General features: G+C 39.6%; 1 protein-coding gene across 2 annotated transcripts; it reads left to right on the forward strand.

The window, feature by feature from the left end:
* Positions 1 to 4,317: 4,317 nt before the first annotated feature.
* On the forward strand, positions 4,318 to 19,922 carry thrap3a (thyroid hormone receptor associated protein 3a). 2 transcript variants are annotated; one of them, XM_018699899.2, is made up of 11 exons: positions 4,318 to 4,495; positions 9,601 to 9,757; positions 12,576 to 13,472; positions 13,919 to 14,605; positions 14,898 to 15,070; positions 15,522 to 15,633; positions 15,942 to 16,026; positions 17,368 to 17,549; positions 17,658 to 17,838; positions 18,006 to 18,149; positions 18,291 to 19,922. In XM_018699899.2, exons 2-11 carry the CDS (start codon positions 9,624 to 9,626, stop codon positions 18,528 to 18,530), a joined length of 2,835 nt encoding a protein of 944 aa, XP_018555415.1. In that variant the 5' UTR covers positions 4,318 to 4,495; positions 9,601 to 9,623; the 3' UTR covers positions 18,531 to 19,922. The 2 variants fall into 2 exon arrangements, with proteins under 2 accessions (XP_018555415.1, XP_018555416.1); XM_018699900.2 differs by lacking the exons at positions 4,318 to 4,495; positions 9,601 to 9,757 and adding an exon at positions 11,233 to 11,345.
* Positions 19,923 to 20,068: the final 146 nt, after the last annotated feature.

The following is a 20,068-nucleotide window of genomic DNA, read 5'->3' on the forward strand; positions in this document are numbered from 1 at the left end:
ATACTGTACACTGCATGGAGTTACAAAAAAGAGGAAATGATAATAACAGCTAGCTTTAATTAATTGACATTTACAGTGTTGGGCCTAAGTGAGGTGACATTTAACAAGTCTGTGGAATTTGTCTCATTTGCTGTAGCAAATTGCTGAGTTATTGGCTTTTACCTTCATGGCCTTTTCAAACTGAGGACAGTTAGTCTTTTGCTGGCACCTGTTTCCTGCAGGATTAAGTGCTGAGTTCTGTGCTACTCTTTACTCTGAAGTTATGACTTTAAAAAAATAACAGCACACCACTTCCTGTCTAATCACTCTTTCATCTCCCAGCCACACTGATGCTTCAAAACTCCCAGTTTACATTGCATTAGCAGCCTTGTCCATTCTACTGTGTTATTCTCCTGGTAGTCATATTTTGAATTATTCAAATAAGCACTTCAGAGGCACACAAGGATATATCAGTGGCTTGGCAATGTATTTCCTATTCAAATGTACAGTGCTGTAGTTTGCCATGACACATTAAACTGAACAGGCAGAGAGATGTTTGATCAAGAGATATATTTCTTCGACATCTACATGTAGCTACACAGTTAAAGTGCAGTACTCAAATAGACAGTCCATGCAACCCAATCAGTTGGCCAATTTACAGCAACTGTTTTTATACATCTGACTGCACGCTTTCAACAGAAATCATAAGTAAGAAAACTCTAAGAGCCATGCCACTAGCATTGCTAAAAGATCACAATCATTTCAATATTCTCTTGTTCCCACTTTTAATTACACTTACTTGGTCTATTGGGCAAAAATGTAAAAAGGAATGAACAATAACAACAACAATAATAATAATAATAATAATAACAAAGAAGGCACACAGTGGACATTATGCCTCTGACCACATTATCTATGTGAAAAGCAGTAGATAAACTGACTCTGGAAGAAAACAATAACCCTAACCCAATCAGTTGCTGGCAAGGATATAACTACCACACTGCATAATGGCGCTGTACTGGGACCCGCAATGGTTCAGGACCCACACAGACAGAGCACTTCTTTATCATTTCATTTTATCTTTCCACTATAGTATAAAAAAGTTCAAGCATTTCTGGCTGAGTCTACAGTATACACTGGAGCAGCTATGCTTAAGTGGTAAGCAGTAAGTATTTATTGTACTCTGTGAGGCAGATCATCTGCTCCACTGTATCAGCAAATGTTATGATGCACTGTGATGGGCAGAACCCACTTTGACCATCCTGCACTGGGGCCCCACATTTCACTACTGGTTGCTGGACAGAGACATAAATAGCGTACATCATACATTTTATATATCCTTTTCACTCTCCAACCCTACATTAGTGACAATGTGAGGAAAATTTGGTTACATTTTATATTTGAAAGGGAAAAATGGGAATCTGTAGAGAGACACGATGACCGCCATTCAGATCAGCATGTGCACAGATAGCTACAATGACACGTAAGTCTCAAATTAAGCCTCTATAAATCCAGTGTGGTATTCTGTCTTCATGCAGCTTTTAAGAATATTATCACCTTGTAAATGCCGTCTGGTCTATGTTAAGATTTGTGGCAATTATTAAGTGATCAAAGACTCAAATCCAAGGGGATGTCTTCACTTCAAATCCAGAAATCCCTTAGTATGCTATTTTTGTAGACAATAGGGCTATGTCTTGGTAGAAATGGTAACAGGTTGCAGGATGTTTTAAATTATATTTCCCATGTCAGTTTTGGTGCATGCATATAAAGATGTCATGATATTTTATTTCTGTTATTAGAATGATTACCAGTAACAATAATTCTTTATAGAGTAGGAATATGAAAGACAAGTGTCTGTGCGGTAGACACTTTTGTTGGCTACTGTGAACTGCAGACATAATAACAATAATAGCTCTTTTTATGCGCATTCCAGGTGGAGGAAAATAAAGTAGTAGCCACATGAACTCTATCCCCTGGACTATGATGAATATAGAACATATTCATTTTGGAAACAAGCCAAGAAAACCAGAAGATAAAGAGATGCCAGAATCATGCCTTGTATGACTCTAAACTGACAGACACCCTTCCTGACTTTTACCGTAACAGACAGATTAAGCACCTCTTTAAAACACTGCTCTAATGTAAGAAAAATGTGTGGAAAATTATTAAATCTAACATTCCTAACTCTATAAAGCAAGCTTCACTGAAAAGATTAACAGCTAAGGTATTGCCTCAGTAACCTTAGCTCCATTTAAACCAATACATACTGCTGATTTATATATATATATATATGTTTAAAATATTAAGCATTTTCCAATGTGTGTCTTGGACATACCAATAAAAGTATGTTAATGGGATATCAGCTTTTTAAACACTAATCACACCAGTAAGAAACAGTTCATGAAACTCACAGACAAGGCACTGTAGAACATGCTTTGCATGTGTTAAAGATTACTTTTACACAAATGAGGTCAGCATCCTATCAGCCCTAGATGACAGTTGATGCTATATCTGATCTTTATATTATCAGTAATATATCTGTAAACTGTCCACATACTTTACCATAGTTAACGGAGCACTTTTTGCAGAACTGACATCATAAGGATTTGGGAACTCATACCAAATAATCACACCAAATACAGCATGTTGGAAATGAACTAGGGGCAGGAATAAATATAGTTCAGAGGGATTAGACTGACCCCTTTAAGCTGACAGCTATTAAGATACATTATACATATTATTTGACATGTTACGTTTCAGTAGAACCATAACTTGAGTTAAACTGAGTTAGAGTGTGCAACTTGTATCTTGGTGATAACAAGGAAAGAAATAGTGGGTAAGTGCTCAAATTTTCAGGGTATGCTGCTAAGAGAAGCATCTGCTTTACTGAGTCACATAGCTCTCAGTGGCCAACAGCATTAACCCTAAACCTACCCCAGGCAATTTATTTAGCCACTCCAAGACTTCTGATCAGCCTATGGAGTTCTATAACAAAAGATATGACAGAAATGTAGACATAGCATATTTTATCATATTTAAACCACTCGTGCTATTTATGTGCAGACACAGGAATAAAAAACTCAATGAATTATCAAAGTCCTACTATTAAATAAAGCGAAGATGTAACTCATAAGTTGAATGGATCTAGTGTTGTCAGTGGTTTAGTCATGACTACAACTGCAATCTATTAGTAGTTTTGTCTTCATTGTCAGTCAGCCAAACTTTCATCTGTTTTCATGAAACTTGCTACAATTAGCACACTCAAAACAGGATTACTTTTAGCTCAGTTGATTTCAGAGCAAACAATCACACGCCAATATATTTGGTATTACTGTACACGCTAAGCCCACTGCAGGCGATATTTCATATTTTAGATTATGGTAATTCCTCGGATTTTTATCCTCAGTGATTCCTTTAAGATAACTACAGAATGCAATTGCTTGAATAACCACTGTCATGTATTGCACAAGTAGAACAAGTATGGAGTAAAATGGGCCTCATCTGTGTTTTGCATTCAAAATCTTTATCTGCAAAGTTGAGCTGCAGCAGATTATGAAATGCACTTGCTTACATTTCTATCTGATTTATCTGTATCTAGTAACCATGACTATATAAATGTACACATGCAGCAGAGAGAAAAGTACATTTCCTGCTTAAGTATATACTCAGTGGCCACTTTATAAGGTACTCCTATACTATGTATTGCAATTCACTCCACAGCTCTGCTGTAAATTCTTCTTTACACAATTCAGTTTTCGCTCACATTGTTGGAAATATATCAGTTTAATTACGTTTATTACTGAGGTCATAGTTAAAGGTGGCGTTTTACTGGACCACATTATAGAGAGGAGCTCTTCCATTTTTGTCCCCTCTTCATGAAGGGGCAGTTCAGTACACCACTGTCACCATGACCTCAAAGCTTAAACACTATATAGAATTTACACCTCTATAAAACAGTGTCAAAAATCGAACATTGCAGGCATCATAATAAAATGACAACTTGATGATAATGATCAAAAATATACATGCAATGATTTCCCAGTACCACTGTAATAAATGAGACTCGACACCATTGTGTACCATAGATACAGTAGCTGTCCCTGGTTGCTGCTCCCTGTGAGAACGCGGTTACTACAGTGAGTTTTCGTGAGGGATTATGAGGTTTCCATAACACAGTGGTGTTATTGGACTCATTAGCTGACTGTGTTTCTAATGCGCGGTTTACTGAGCTCCGCTCCCATTCACTGCGATGTAAAGGTGATTTGACAGGCGGCGGTGAAGGCGGAAGGAAATATGAACCTCTGAGCCGCACGGAGGAGTCACACCCCCTTTTTTCATTGAACACCGCAGACTGCAGCCGACACACACTCACGCACACACACACACACATATACAGACACACTTGACAGAAGTTGGGCACAAGAACGCAGATAGGCAGAAAACCAGGGATACGTTGTCTTCAACTCATCTCTGCAGCCGCGGTGCCTGAATGTGACGCGACAACACTGAACGACCGGTAAGGTGCTTTATTAAGTCTTTCTGTATTCTGTGGGCAATAATCTGGACGAAAGTGGAGATAAATGTGTATGAAATAATGTGTTTTCAGTGGCGGCGACATGGAAAATGAGGGATACAGTCGGTTAAGGGGAAGTAACGCAGCACAGGGCTGATCAATGGCAAAAAAAAGTCACCGCGTGAAATATAATTCGCCGCCAAATTCAGCTAAGAAATCACATTTCCGGTCTCATATACCAACTGTAAAAGTATCAGCATTTGGTCAGTAAATTATTAGACAATACAGCGATGTTTTATCCTCTGAGGGAGCCATTGTTCTGGGTGCTTTTCTGATGTGATGTTGAGTGTGGCATCCTGATTGACTGATTAATTATTTTCCTTGACTTGACTGATGCTCTATTACGCCAGTGATATACATAAGAAACCAGGGGCATGCACCGTCCATCCCATCCTGGACATGACTCCACTGGCTTTGATATGCCTTCATTTTAAGTTCACTGATGTCATTTCAACAGCTGTAGAGAGAAGTAAGTGAGTGAACTAAGGGTTAAATAATTTGCTGCAAGCTCAGAAGTTGGCTTTGATGCAAATACTATTAGTCAACATTTATTTCTTAAAAATTATTCATTGGATTCTTGGACCACCAGAGGATTCATGGGGGATGTTAGTACAATGAGGTGTGTAATTTTACCCGTAGTAGGGCTGCTGTTTTTAGTGGTTAGCGCAATGACAGTATGTGATTGTAGGTTTTACTAAACTGTCCCTCCACCTACAGTAAACAGCTTTAACCCTGAATTAAGCCTAACAAGCCATATATAGCAACAAGAATCGTCCCATAGACATAAGCTTCCTGTAAATGCGTATCTAACTGGCTTTTGTGGTCCAATGTGAATCTATTTCTAGGGTCCAGTGATGCAAAAAAAAAAAAAAAGGTTGAAAACATGATCATGCAATTTCCTGCTAGGCTACAAGATCCTGGTTGAAGGCGATCCTGTTAAACAAACACCATCCGTACAGAAAGTACACACACAATGAAAAGGTGTGCCTGCTTTTAAATATTCCAGTATACACTGAAGTAACACAACACATTTACTTTTGTTTTCACTTTTCTCCATGTCACGGTCTTCATGAGGATACAGTGATCAGTCGATCATGTGTATGTGACATACTGTGGGTGGTGCTCACATTTGTGCCATTTCTTTGAAGTCAAAATATGCGAATATGCTAAAGTCTGTGTGTCAACTTTATGGGTGCCATCTGGCCATAGAACTCCACAGTCAACGAAATTAACTGGAAGCTCCACAGCAGAAATCTGGTTGTACAACATGTCACTCATAATTAACAGTAACTGTGCCCAGCTTTATGGTTTTGAGACAGGAAAACAAAGCTTTTGAACAAGCTTTTTGAACATATAGAACTAAAACTCTTTATTTGCCAGGCTGTTTCCAGATGACTAAAATAGAGAGGACCTTTCACTGTTGAGTTCCCTCTTATATGTAGTTCCACAAACATGGCAATGACAGACAGCTGAGAAGCATGTCGGTGTGAGGATGCCTCAGTGACACTCTCCTGTGTGCCATTTTCCATGCAGAAGTAGCCTCATGCAGAGTCGTAGAAACCATGCAGTGGCAGTTCTTAGCTGCTAATTACTGCTGTAATAGATTTTCAGATAGATTTCAGTGATTAAAAGCAGCACAGATCCTTCTAAGATCATCCTGAAACAGATTACCCTGCTGAGAATAGAGTGATGTGGAACTGCCTTGGTTAGCAGAAAGTTAGATGCTGCTGGGATCATGTTATCATTTAACTTGCGGCCAGGTTCGGTGCCAAGCAGAATGGTGTTCTCATCTGTCATTGTGGGCGATTAGCAAAGAATAATGTTGCGTGAAAACTCTGCATGAGGTCACCTGTTTGTCTTTCTAACAGCTACAGTAGCTCCCTCAAGACAAACAAGTGAGCTAGCACTCTTTCAGACATAACTGAATGAAGTAGGCTATTCAGAGGAGGTTTCTTTTTTTTCCCATAAAATAACCAAACAAGGAAGCTTTATCTTGCCTGAAACATTGCTGCCAGTGGCTTTTGCTATCCACTTTTGCTATCAACTGCCTCAGCACGTTAAGTGTCTATCTACGTTTCAATAACCAAAGATTGTGCCAATGACAGTTGCTGTGGCTTTTCTGAAATAGCGAGTGGGGTGTCTCAGGGGCACATATAGATAGCAAATGTGATTCCAGCTGCCACTGTGGCATCCCGGTCTTAATGATAGGGCAGTTGATTGAGTGGAGTGTTTCTTCTCGTACGCATTGAGCTGTGTATCGAGTTGCCAGACCATTGTTGATTAGAGCTACTTTTGCTGCTACATGAAATAAACAGCTGATGAGGATTACACAGCTGTCACTCCCTACGCCAAGGGTACTCTTAATCATGTGTGCATCCATGGTATTGAACTTCTATCCATGTGAGAACCATTACTAGCTGAATCCTGTTTTACTATGTAAAACTGGTCTATTCACCATACCCTGTCACTTCAGTTCTCCCTGCCAAATGTTTTCTAAACTGTCATGTTACAGACCTGCTTTCTAGTTTTGCATGTTGTTCCTGATGTATGTGTGTATACATATATATATATATATATATATATATATACACACACACACACACACACACACACACATGTGTGTATGTGTGTATATATATTATAATGAAGTGACTAAGGTTGTCCATTCAGATACTAGTTAATATATTATTTTGTGATGACTCTGTTTATCCCCAAATTTGACACCTGATGATGAGCATGAGATAATAAATAACAAGGTCAAACAGACTGAAGTTAGACTTTAAACCAGGATGCTGTTTTTCGTGGTACTGTGAGGCTGTTTGTGAGTGCACCATTAAGTGTGGAATTTGTGGGATTTGGTAGTTAGACTTTAAACCAGGAAGGATATTGGTTTTTGTGCTACTGCAGAGCTATTTGTGGCTGTATGATCATGTCTAAGATCTGGTAAAGAGTTGAAGAGGTCTAAGTGTTTAAGGATGTTAAGGTTTAGGATGCAGTCAAGGTGAAAAATCAACTCACAAGTCCTCACAAGTATAGAAAGATATATGTTTGCATTTGCATGCATGTGTGTCAGTGACTGTATTGGTGTGCTCCAATCTAGTAGCGAAGTGATTAGAGACCAAGCCTGCCACAGCCCTTTTTCAGAGGCTGAAATCTCAGTGATTACGCTGCCCGACCACACAGTGTGGAGGAGCCACAGCTGCAGCTGGTTATCAATTGAGCTTTCAGAGTGAGGCTATCGAAACAGATCCACTGTTCAATTAAGCCAACTAGTTTTTATACTGAATGCAGGAGGCAAAAGCAATGCTTGGGATCCACCTTCTCATATACATATTCTATACATATTGCTAAAATAAGGCCATGAATGTCAATAAAGCAGCCATACTTCAGAAGTTTCATTAGCTGGATAGCCTCAGCTGTTTTGTATACAGTTTCTGATGACACCCATTCAGAAGTTTCAAGGAAACTATTTTCAGCCACATGAAAATGTCTGAAACACAGATGTGTTGGTTTCAAGCACTTTAACACAGCTATTACAATAAATTCTAAGTAATCCACTATAGTTATATTTTTCCTCAACGACTGCCTTCAAGGCCAACTTCCTCTTGTATATAAAGTAAAATTAAGAATATTGTCACAATGAATTTATTTAACAACATGCTAACACATGCTGGAAAGGGGCACATCTGAATGCCATACCTCAAATGTGCACAGTAAGCTAAATTGACGGTCTGTTGAGGCTGGAACTTCAGGAAATTATTCTCTGAAGGCCAAAAACAACAAGCTGCCAGGAATGAGGAGAGGGGGGAAGTTCATAGAGCACGAGGAGGAGGCAGGGTAAGATGGATCCATTTCAATACTCTCCAAAATAGTAGCAAGGATACACATTGGGACCACCATGTGATAGCGTGCGCTGGTTTTGAAATCCCTGTCATGTGTAGTTGGCAATTTCCTCCTTCCAAAGTCCCTGAAGATGACTCTCTTAATGAAAGATCAATTATTTGATCCCTGGCATTTACTGTACTCCGAGGATCATATGTCACAGATAATGCCATGTGGACCTTGGAAAGAATTAGATGCTCCTACTATAGAATTGTTTTAATCATTTTAGGACTATACAAGTGAAGCCCTGGAGGAGTCAAGAAGAAACATCCTTTGAAGTTAAAAGTATACTGAGACCTGTGTGCGCTCAGCATGCTTCCTTAACCACAAGCAAATGTGATATGGTGAAGTAGCCACAGAGGAAATTAACTATTTTCCAATTGAGCAAGGTGATGGTGAGTTTAAGTATTTAACTTTGGACTAGTGAGGTGTGAGTTCAACAGGAACTGGCGCTTTAAATCGCAAATGACAAGGCATTTAAAAACAACCAATCAAACAGCTTTTCATTACTACCTCAAAATGTTCACTTTCTCCTCTCTCTACATGGGTCAATAATTGACCCATACATATACTATAGGATCGGAGTTTGACTTGAAAGAAAAAACAGCACTAAGGCTGTGTTTTTTCTTCATGTGAAGACTGAGACTAGAGAACACGCAATTCTGTCACCATTATATTTACTATATTGATTTACTGTATAGTCTATGCGTGCTGTGGAGGACATATCTTACTGATAACTTTATCTTTTTGTGTTAGTATTTTATAGTTGGCTCGATAGTGAAATAGTCAGATGACTGATGTAAGACTGCCCTCTATGCAAATGATCAGTGACTAAATAAAACTGGTTCTGTTTGGATGCCCTACACTGCTACAGATTGCCTTCTTCCTTTTTCACAGCTGCTCCGTTTCTTCAGTCAGCTTCTCCACTGACTGCCTCTGAAGTGTACCTCATATGACTAATCTGTGTTGGATATTTTATTTAATGGATTTTTGACTCTTGGCTTTCCTTAATTGCTCACTCAGCTGTTCACTCAGATGATCAATACCCAATCTGTGCAGTCAGTGTCTTGAAAAGGCCGTTTTTTAATATTTTTTTTATAGTTTGTACTGTTTGCGTTCCTACATTTTCCAAATCCTAATTCGGATGTACAACTCTTGTGTGACAGTTTGAAGTGGGCTGGCTACAGTGATGTCCAGATCCACAAAATCAGCCTCAAGGTCTCGGAGCCGTTCAAGGTCCCACTCAAGATCCCGCTCAAGATCCCGCTCCACCTCGCGATCCAGAAGTCACTCCAGGTCCCGGTCCAGGAAGCATCGTTACAGGTAGAGTCCATTTCATGAACCATCCTCATGTCTGAAAAATCTGGTGGCTGCATTGTGTCTTAGAGGTCAAAAGCAACTTAGTTTTCCTTCACCAGCCCTTATTAGGGCTTTGTTATTTCAGTCCTGACTTATTAAAACTAGATTTCAAACTGAGACTTGAGAGGTAATACACACTATGTAGGAATGAAGATTACACTGTCCAACCTATTGCTAAAAGTATGAATGACTGTGACCAAAGAAAGCTGGGTGTCCTGAACAAAAGAGAAACTACTAGCAGGTGCAGCAGACAAAGCAGCACCAGGTTATGCAAGGACATCAACACTGATCATCCCATGTCTTCTGCTGTACGTCTTTCCCACTCAAATTCTATCTAGTAAATTTCAACTTGTTTTAAAGAATGGACTGTGCAATGTACTATTAAGATGTGACATGTAAGAAAAAATATGCACGCAGTTTATTTTTGACAGTGGGAATATGTTAACAGGCAGCTCTGTGTTCTGTTATAATCAGCCTTTCCTGTCAACTACATATGTGCTGATCTCCATCTGTGAGACCTTTTCTTGTCCTGGACTTTATAAGTTTGGTTCTCATATGAACGGACAAAGCTGGTGTGTGGCGTATTAATGGATTTGAGTCTGACCCAAACTCTGGATTCAGCTTCTGTATCCAAAGGAAATTGTTGTTTGAGAAAGAGTTCAGCTGCCGGTTTGTGAATTAAATTAAGGCTGAGTGAATATTACAGCACAGTTTGCATTTGCATGGGAAAACATATACCTTAACCTCTATGGCATATGGAAATATTTTATCAAGCCTATCAAGGCAGCATTTGATGTTTAAAAATGGATGGTGATCTGCTGGCTATGACGTGCATTTGGGAGAAAAGGCCAGGCTCCACTCTGATGCCTCTGCTGTTTCTGGCAAAGTGACTGTGGCATGGCAGTAAAATGGCAGGGCTTCTCATTTCCTGGTAGTGTCGCAGCTCACATTAAAATTAGCATAAATAAGAGAGATGGAAGGAATCTAGTGATTTACTCTTCCTGAACCCACCTTGCACATGTGCAGATGGCAAAATTTGTGGAACTGTAACAGCATGAGCGCACACATTTGCAAAACTGATGACATATTCACATACAAGAAAAACAACAAACACATGGAAATGATTCCAATATGGAGCTTAATCTTGACTACCTCTCACGGACATATAGACAGTGTCATAGTGAAACACCCAGTGTGGACTTTCCTCAGACTTTCCTTGTCACATATTTAAAAAGAGAAGCTATTGTGTATTTTGCAGGAATATTACATTAAGGTTGATTAATGTGTATTTTGGTGGAACAGTCTGACTAGTAAATTGTGTCCAATTGACCTTTTTTATAAAGCCTCTCTAAACTGGTTGTAACTGGCAAGCATAGAGTCAAAGGATTGGAGTGGATTTTTTTTTCCCCCTCATATGGTCCATGTGACTCCCCGCTTCACCAGAGCTGGCCAGAGGAGATGCAGTATCTGTAGCTCGCACTGTGAGTGTGCAGTGCTGCTTAGTGCGCTGCCTTCTTTAATCACTCTGTATTCCAATGAAAAAACACACTGGGTGAGTTATGTGCTTTTTCTGCCCTTTAACATGGCTTTATAATGTTTTGCATGTAGTGTGGCATTGCTTTCCTCTGTCAGCTTAGAACATAGTTTAATGTAATATACTGTAAGCTTTGTGTGAAATTTGTTAATTTCTTAACATACTTTTGAACTTCAGCAAGTGTTTATATTATATTAAGATTTTAATGGGGAAGCTGACTGAGCAGTCACTTTTTAGTTATTGACAGTTATAGAGACGTGCTGAAGATATATGTATATATATAGTTGTATAAGAAAAATTATACAACATATATGGGTTGAGGTCAGTACAGGATTTAGGACATTCAGAATCTCACAGAGGGCAATGAAAAGTGATGAATGTTGTGTTGAAGTGTGGTCAGGTCTAAACATAGAAGTTGGGCTGATAAAATCATTGATCTGAAGTAGAGAATATACTGTATTGTGGGTTGTAGTCCGAGGACTGTTCAGGGTCGAGTACAACTGAAGGCATTTTTATCAGAAGCACGGCAGAGCCACCATGTGGACTAGTCTGATCCTGCAGCCTGGCTTAGCACCACACTGTAAAATCTGCCCTCCTCCATGCACTCCTCCTTTATGGGTTTCTCTCAACACAGAAACCCACGTTTTATACTAACATATGTTTTGCCAATTCCAACTGATGTATGGCTCCTCAATGCAACTGATCTTCTGTATATCATGTGCTTTATGGTTTTGTGATACTTATATCTTTTCTATATGTTACGACACTGCTAGGTCTGCCTGGGTTGTTACATGATTTGTGTCTATTGAACAGACTAGTTAAAAGTGGTATAATAGCATTGATTATTGTTTCTTTGGTGCAAGTGGTCATTGTTGTTTTTCTACGTACAAGTTTTGTCTGTAATCTGACTTCCTGTAGTTCTTTGTCCATACAGCCATAGTGTCATTCATTGCATTTCACAGTTCTTTTTAGAATAATTTTAAGAATAACAAAAGTAAAAGCTTTTATATGCTGACATGGTTGATCTACTATTGTGTAGGGGCATTCAGAAAAATACCTTTTGATATGTTGTTTAAAGTTTGTGGTATATACCAACATATGTTTTGTGGTAGTACTGTATTGTATTACATAACATTTCCTCAGAGACTTCCATTTTGGAGCCAGAAACCAGAAAACTAGGCATTTTTGTATCCGTCTCTTTCCAGAAATGAGTTATGTGCTTTCTTTCTCTCCTTAATGTGTTTATAGCTCTAGGTCTCGGTCACGGTCAAGATCTCATTCTCCATCATATAACCGGGAGAAGAAATATCCAAGAGGATACCAGAACAGCCGGGAGTTCCGGGGCTACCACCGTGGCTTCCGGAGGCCGTACAACTTCAGGGGGCGGGGGCGGGGCTACTTCCCACGTGGACGCTACCAGCGTGGTGGTGGCGGCGGTGGCGGCGGCGGCTACAATAACAACTTTCGCCAAAACTGGAAGAATTACAAGCAGCACCCTCAAAAGCAGCAACAACAGCAGCAGCAACAGCAGCAAAACCATTCGCGAGGACGATCACACAACCTCCAGAAACGCTCAGGGAGCCCCCCTCACAGTCACTCTCACCACTCGGACCGATCGTCCACACCACTGTCCAGACACTCTCAGCATTCTTCCTCCTCCTCACACTCCTCCTCTCCCAAATGCAGGCCAGCCTTGTTGCTGGTTAATCAGAACTCCAAAGATGTGAGAGAGGAGCACTCAGCCTCAAAGGAAGTCCAAAAGGGAGGAGGGGGAGATGGGGAGCCAGTAGAGCTTGTCGGGGTATCTGCAGGAGATGCCAAAGAAGGCACAGGCAGTGGGAAAACTGAGGGGAATTGGCAGGGCCTGACAGACTGCAGCAGCAGTCCAAGGAGAACAAGTCCTGTGGCAAATTCTGCTGTTATTGCTGGGCAGAGCAGCCAAACTACAAACCAGTCTGGTCCCTCCCCTAGAAGTACAAATGACACCAGCAATGGTGCCCCCTCATGGCAGATGGGATGTAGTTCATCCTCCACAAAAAAACCCTCACATGAAGGTCTAAATCCAATGCTTTCCAGCTTTGACTTCTTCTCCAGTGAAGAATACCTGGATGGAGATAAAACAGCAATCTCCATTGCCTTCAGAAAGTAAGGCTGATTTTATTTTTCTTCTTTCAAATGAATTTTGTTTCATTGTTTCATTAAACTATGCAGGCTTTATAGATATACAAATATTATGTTATGGATTATTGTTTGGTTCTTAAATGCTTTCATATGCCTTTTTTTTTTTAGATCACACAATAATTTTATCCAGGCATTCCCTTGCCTTTGTAAGCTTTGGGTAGTCAAGTGCAGTTGTCATAACAGATAAAATTAGACAACATTGTTTTCAACTGAAATTCTTTAAGCCTTTATATCTTTAATAGATAAAAGGAGTTATCTGACTCTCATATTTCACTGTTGTTTTAAAGAACTTAAAACATGACTTATTGTAAGATAATCATTTGTTTTTCTGTTAATTTCATTTATGCAGTCGTCTGTCAAGTAGCATGCCCAGTTAGATGCAGCTCTTTATCTTTTTGTCATTAATTTAGGTTTCTGGAGGAACAAAATAAAAAAGCTACATCTGCTTGGGAAAATGGCAAGAACACAGTGGCAAATGATGTGGATATGGAGCAGGGGACAGTAAATGGCAAAGCATCAGCAGTTAACGCTGAGTCAGTGTCAAGGAAATATAAAGAGGACGGTGAAGTGTCTCTGAACAGCTTTTTGAAAACGTCTCCTTTTCTGTCTGCTGATGGGGAGGAAGAGGAGGAGATGATCATCAAGCCCTATTCAAAGCCACTTCACAAAGACTGGCACAATGGTGATGAGTCCTCTAAGCCAAAGAGCAAGGTCACTCACTCAGCCCGTGAACTGTTTGAAGAGTGCTTTGGCAAATGGCAGAATGTGGCCTGTTCACAGGTAGCTAACAGTGACCTTGGCGCCATGGCAGAGGAGATATATCTCAGTCGAAAGCAGGATAAAGCGGCAGCCATTGCTGCTGCCCTCACTAAGAGGGAGTTAGCAGGAAAATTTGAGGAATTGTCCCCAGACATGAGTTGTAAAGCCAGGAAGATGGCAAAATCTCCCTCTATCCCATCTCCTACACCACCACCAAGGAGGAACTCTGACAGAGAGATGTTAATGATCAGGGGAGAGGACTCACCTCTCATGTCCTCAAGAAAACAGGAGGCAAAATTTAATGTCAGAATGGACTTTCTTGGCGATAGCCTGATAAGGTGAGCATCATAATATAGTTTCTTCTTCATATGAAGTCTTTCCTCAGTGACCCAGATATCATACCTGTACAACCAGCTGTAAACCTTGCAATAGTAGCTGCAGGTCTGCTGTAATCTGACAATATACTGATTTCTTTAGAAAACTACCAAAACACATTTACTGCCATGTTTTCCCTGTTTGAATCTGTTTGTTGTTTTATCTGATCAAAGAACAACATGTTTTCTGTTTTTAGCTCATTTTCTTTATAAAGAAGAGCAGCAGACAAAAGAACATGTTTTTTGTCATTTTCAGCTCTTCTGATATTTTAGCTGAGGAGCGACAGTTGTCTCAGGACCTTGTGCAGTCCTCAAAAAAGGACCAAGAGTTTCGCTCTATCTTTCAACATGTTCAGGCTGCTCAGTTACACAGGAGTCCCTCTGAGCTGTTTGCTCAACACATTGTCACCATTGTTCACCACATTAAAGGTGAGTCCTCTCAGTGGCTAAAACATGCATCTATTTTTCAGAATTACACACCATATTGTATTTGCTTTGGCCATGGAAATAGACTCATTAACTTTCAAATCAGTGACAAACTACATCACAATTGCATTTTTTTCTCTGAAGAAGCTGTATTGTGTTTTGAGAGAAATGTAAAAAAAAATAGTAGGGGTGGGGACTATGGAGTAAATATTCTGTAAAATCAATTAGGAAACTATTTATGGACACCATACAGGTATGTCTGCTTTTGGTTAATCCACTGAATTAAATACCTGACAAACCAGGGTACTTCATCACATTGGTGCAAAAATCTGACAAAAATCCAATAATACCATAAAGCAGCCCTGCTTAATGACTTGCAACATTATCCATAATGATCTTATAAATAAGTCTGGATATAACTATTGCCTTTATTTCTTACTGTTTACTCTTACAGCACAGCACTTTCCATCTTCTGACATGACTTTAAACGAGCGATTCACCATGTACCAAAGACGAGCTGCAGAGAAGGAAATGATGAAGCCAAGAAAAAGCCCAGAGATACACAGGTAGAGTCGCCTATTGAGTGACCCTCTCACCTTCAGTGTGCTGTGGCTTCACCTCCTCTTTTAACAGCTTTCAGGTATTTCTTTCAACCTTTCCTACCTGAAAATCAACAGACTATCTTGGCTTATTTGTTCTCATGCTCGGTGGAGGTCAGTTTTATTTTCCCACCAGTTTTTCTTTTCTTTTTTTCTGTTTTGTGTCGTCCTCGCAGTTCAGTGTAGCTCGCAGTTTGTTGTTTTGGCACCTGTGCTGTGGTTTCCATACTATGTGCATTTAACTGTCTTGTTTTAACTGTGTTTCTTTCTCACAGACGAATTGATGTTTCAACAAGTGCTTTTAAGAAACACTCTCAACTTTTTGAGGCGATGAAAAGCTCAGAGGATGGCACTTACAAGGTGACTGAATATTTTGCAGTATGACGTATGTGGGAAAAACAAACAACAGCAAACAAGTGAGCAAGCCAGATGCCTTTAGACTGCACTCTCTTGAAGCCTGTGGCTTTCCATGAAGAGAAATGCTCAAAGTCTAAGAAATGCACATGCAAAATAAGGCACTTTGACATTGTTGTTTGTTATATCGCCTTCACACTTGGTGAATTGGTTATACTGTGGGCACAAGCCTGACCAAGGCTAATGAATCAAATAAGGTCAGAAATGGAAGCCACTGTGCCAAAGCTGTTCAAAGGACTCTAAACAATTGTCTTCGTAAGTATTCTTTAAGAAAATAAGGAACGGAAATAACCAACAGCAAGCACTCTATGCACCTGTGCTTATATTTACATGCTTAACTTTTTGAGTAGACCCTCCCAGTGTTTCTATATTGATGCGCATGGACACATATGGTCAACCATTTAAAAAAAGTTACATTGAGAAAACTCAAATTAGCATGAATGATCATATCTTCTTGTTCTTCATCATTTTAAAATAACAATACTGGTGGTTTTGCATGTACAGTCAAATACCTAAAGTGCTTATACACCAACTATTTCCCACAGCATACCTCAAAGTTTTTACATTGGTTTCCCACCATTCCAGCAGCTATTGGTGTCCGTTCACAGTATCAGTATGGTATGATGATAAACTTACAATGACTTGAAACTTGTTTGAAATAGGTAATACATCATGATGAGCATTCACTGTTGTGAAAAAGGCACTCTGTTGCTGAAGCTCTGACATGTAAAATGTGGACTTCCAGCCTCTGGAAGTCTTGTTAAACATGGAAGACAAACAAGGAAGGATGACGTGAAATATCTTGGTGCCATTTGTTGCTGTTGAGTACTGGATTCTTCAAGTCTCGGACACTGGCATGTCCCACAAGCACTTGAATGCACCAGTGAGGAGGTTTTCAAAACTCACTCCTCTGATGGCTGGCCATGCAGTGAGCTGTGTGCCTGTTTCAAGAAGTCTTTGCAAGTTAATTTTCATACCATATTTAAACAGCCACTTTGAAGGAAGAAAATCAATCTAAAAACATATGCTTTGGAGAATGGTTTGGATTTTTAGGAACTACTAAAAACATGCAAAACTACTGGTTTGGCACTTTAAGTACTCTGGAAAATTCACTCCAGAATGGCTTGGTTTTATTCATGCCACCTGGCTGTTACCTGGGCTTGTTCCCTTTTTCCAAGGAAATCACTTCTTAGTTTACAAACCAGCTTGGCTGAGAGCAGACTGATAGCATCTTCATGCTAATCCAAAGTCTGTCCACTACGTTGTGCTCTATTTTGATTTACTCAGGACGGCGGGGAAAAAATGAAGGGTGACCCAATGGACCTTCGTTTGGATATTGAGCGCCGTAAAAAATATTCCAGCCATGAAAGAGATTATACTCAGGATCGGGGAAGAGATATGGGACATTCCCCAGACTCTAGTAGAGAAAGATCTGGTGAAAAGTTCTCCAAATGCCACAAGAGATCAAAGTATGTGCAACTTCCCTACACTGTTTTTTTTTTTTTTTTTAAATATCTTCATATATGTTGAATACTGTTGGGTATGAAGGATTTTGCATGTACCATTTCTGCTTTTAGAAAAAGTAAGAGGAAGCGCTCTCGCTCAAGTTCATCCTCATCTTCATCATCCTCTAAGTCCCACCAAGAAGGAGATTTGCCCCAGGACAAGTCTGATCCCAAAGATGAAGGCTTTAATAGGGCCCAACAGGGTCAAGGGGAGACAGGAGGGCCCGAAAGAGGAAGGACACGTGGAGGATTTGTAAGTTTAATGAATATTGTTGGGTAACGTGTGTTTTGAAGAGATGTCAAGAGAACAGTTCAGAGAAATAGCTGTGTCAAGTTACACTGTTCAGTTGACAGTTTCACAGTTTGTTCTGTGTCAGCACCTTGCTTTTTTCAGTTCCTTTTCTTTGTCACTAATTACAGCAAATACGAATTCGTGGAAGGGGTTGGAACAGAGGCAATTGCCAGGGCAACAGTTCACATAGTAACCCAATGAACATGGGAGGACACCCAAAAAATGAAGGCTGGGACCCAGAGTACACTCCCAAGAGCAAACAATACTACTTGGTAGGGTCAATCTGTTGTCCATTCATGTCTGCTATCTGTTTAAATTAGCCACATGGTATAATTTAATCTGATCTATCTTAGATTTGTATTTTACAATTGTCATCTTGACACCCCTCCATCTTTTTCCCTTGCTCCTCACAGCATGATGACAGAGATGGGGACGGGGAGTGCAAGTGGATGGACAATCGAGGGCGAGGGCGGGGAAGCTTCTCGCGTGGGAGGGCAAGATTCATCATCCGCAAAGCCACAGGGGTCTCCAACACTAATAGCCCCAGATGGGCCCATGACAAGTTCCAGGTCAACGGGGAGCAAGGTGGTACGCAGGAGGAGGAGACAGAACAGGACCATAAAGAGATAGAAACTGGTGGAGAGCATACTTGAGTGGGGAAGCAGAATCTGCTGAAAATCTTAATAGTCTTCTGTGTTGTTACGTGATTTTTATCCGGCACAATGGATCGATAAGTACAGGTTAAAATGTTTTAGGAATCAGTTATCGCTAGGAAAACGTTTAAGCTTTAATTTTACCATAGGATACTCACTTTGACTTGACACAACCATGATCTACATCAGGATACAGCTTGTTACTAGTAGAAGCACTGTGTAAGGGTGAAATGCTGTTTCTCATGAAAACTCACTAGTTTGTGTTACATGGTTCTTTGCTTTTTATAGTGAATTGAATTCTTCTGTGCAGCATTTGGTTACACTTTTCTCAGTTGGCCAATTAGAAAATATTTCCTTAAGTGGTCTTGTATTGTGAAGTAGCAAGAGAAATACATTGTAGATCAAATCAGCTTGTGCCTTATACTTGTGAAAATTAAGAAATGTTTTCTGAGTAGGCTACAAGATAAATTATGGTACTGGTAAATGCATTGAGATTTTATCTTATTCCCTAACTATGAGTTTTCATGTCTTGTCTGGATTAAAATGACAGCAATAAATACACTGTAGTTCGTGTTGACATAAAAAATATCACTGTTTCACCAATTCAACGCTCTACAAATGACCCTGATCTGACAATGGGACCAAACTGTATGGGGTCAAAGTTTAAGCTCTGCAGTCTTTCATATAACATATATAACAGATCTACAATACTAGCTCACAGCATAGGAGACTGTTATTATTAGGTTATCTACCTGTACATGTAACATGTTCATGAAACATTTTACTATCAGTGATTTTTACTCTTTACAGTAGCTGTCCGCTTGATCATGGATACCACTAATCAATGTATAATATTGATAGTGATTATATTTTTTTCCTCCACAGACATTCATTGCAGTTTTTGTACCTGGCTAGGCAGGATTATGACTTTGTAATGTAAAAGGAGAATGTGTTTTTATTGCAATAGATTTTTATGTGATTTTTGTTTGCTGATTGCAAACTTTTCTCTAGCCAATGATGTTTAATCAATTGTGTAAATTGTGTGCAACTGTGTCAACGTTGAGATAAAATAGGTTCAGAATTAGCAGTTGTTAAGTGTATAGTTTGTAACAGAGGCAGTTTATATGACAAGGATAATGTCCAGTCCTAGAATAAGAATGATTTTTCAGTGCCTATAGTTTTCTTTAAGTCTAGCTCTTTTGTTTGGCTAACTGCTGATACAATGGAATTACACAATTTGTGCCTTTCTGTGGGTGCGCTGATCTTATTTGTATAATACAAGCCTGCAGATTGATTGCATAGGAAATAATGCTTTTTTTTAAATAGGTGTTGTTACTGTTTTCTTCCTTAGAGACTGTAAATTAAAGAGACACTGATTTCTTTGATGCTCAACTAGGTGTGTGTTTTTATTATAACTTCTCTTAAAAGCAATAGTATGAAAAAGAAAGTTTACAACAATCACTGTTATTTTCCCCACTTAGCTCATTTACGGAAAAGATCATGGCAAGCAAGCAACAGTATGATGTATGCCAACAGCT

The sequence above is a fragment of the Lates calcarifer genome, linkage group LG15 (assembly GCF_001640805.2).
Source record: "Lates calcarifer isolate ASB-BC8 linkage group LG15, TLL_Latcal_v3, whole genome shotgun sequence".
In the NCBI taxonomy this organism is placed as follows: domain Eukaryota; kingdom Metazoa; phylum Chordata; class Actinopteri; family Centropomidae; genus Lates; species Lates calcarifer.

What these genes read in the sequence shown, in the direction of transcription:
- thrap3a (XM_018699899.2), top strand. Translation starts at nt 9,624, where the DNA reads ATGTCCAGATCCACAAAATCAGCCTCAAGGTCTCGGAGCCGTTCAAGG. An exon ending in AAAAGCCCAGAGATACACAG is followed by an intron (nt 15,634 to 15,941) that starts GTAGAGTCGCCT and finishes TCTTTCTCACAG; the next exon opens with ACGAATTGATGTTTCAACAA. An exon ending in AAATGCCACAAGAGATCAAA is followed by an intron (nt 17,550 to 17,657) that starts GTATGTGCAACT and finishes TTCTGCTTTTAG; the next exon opens with AAAAAGTAAGAGGAAGCGCT.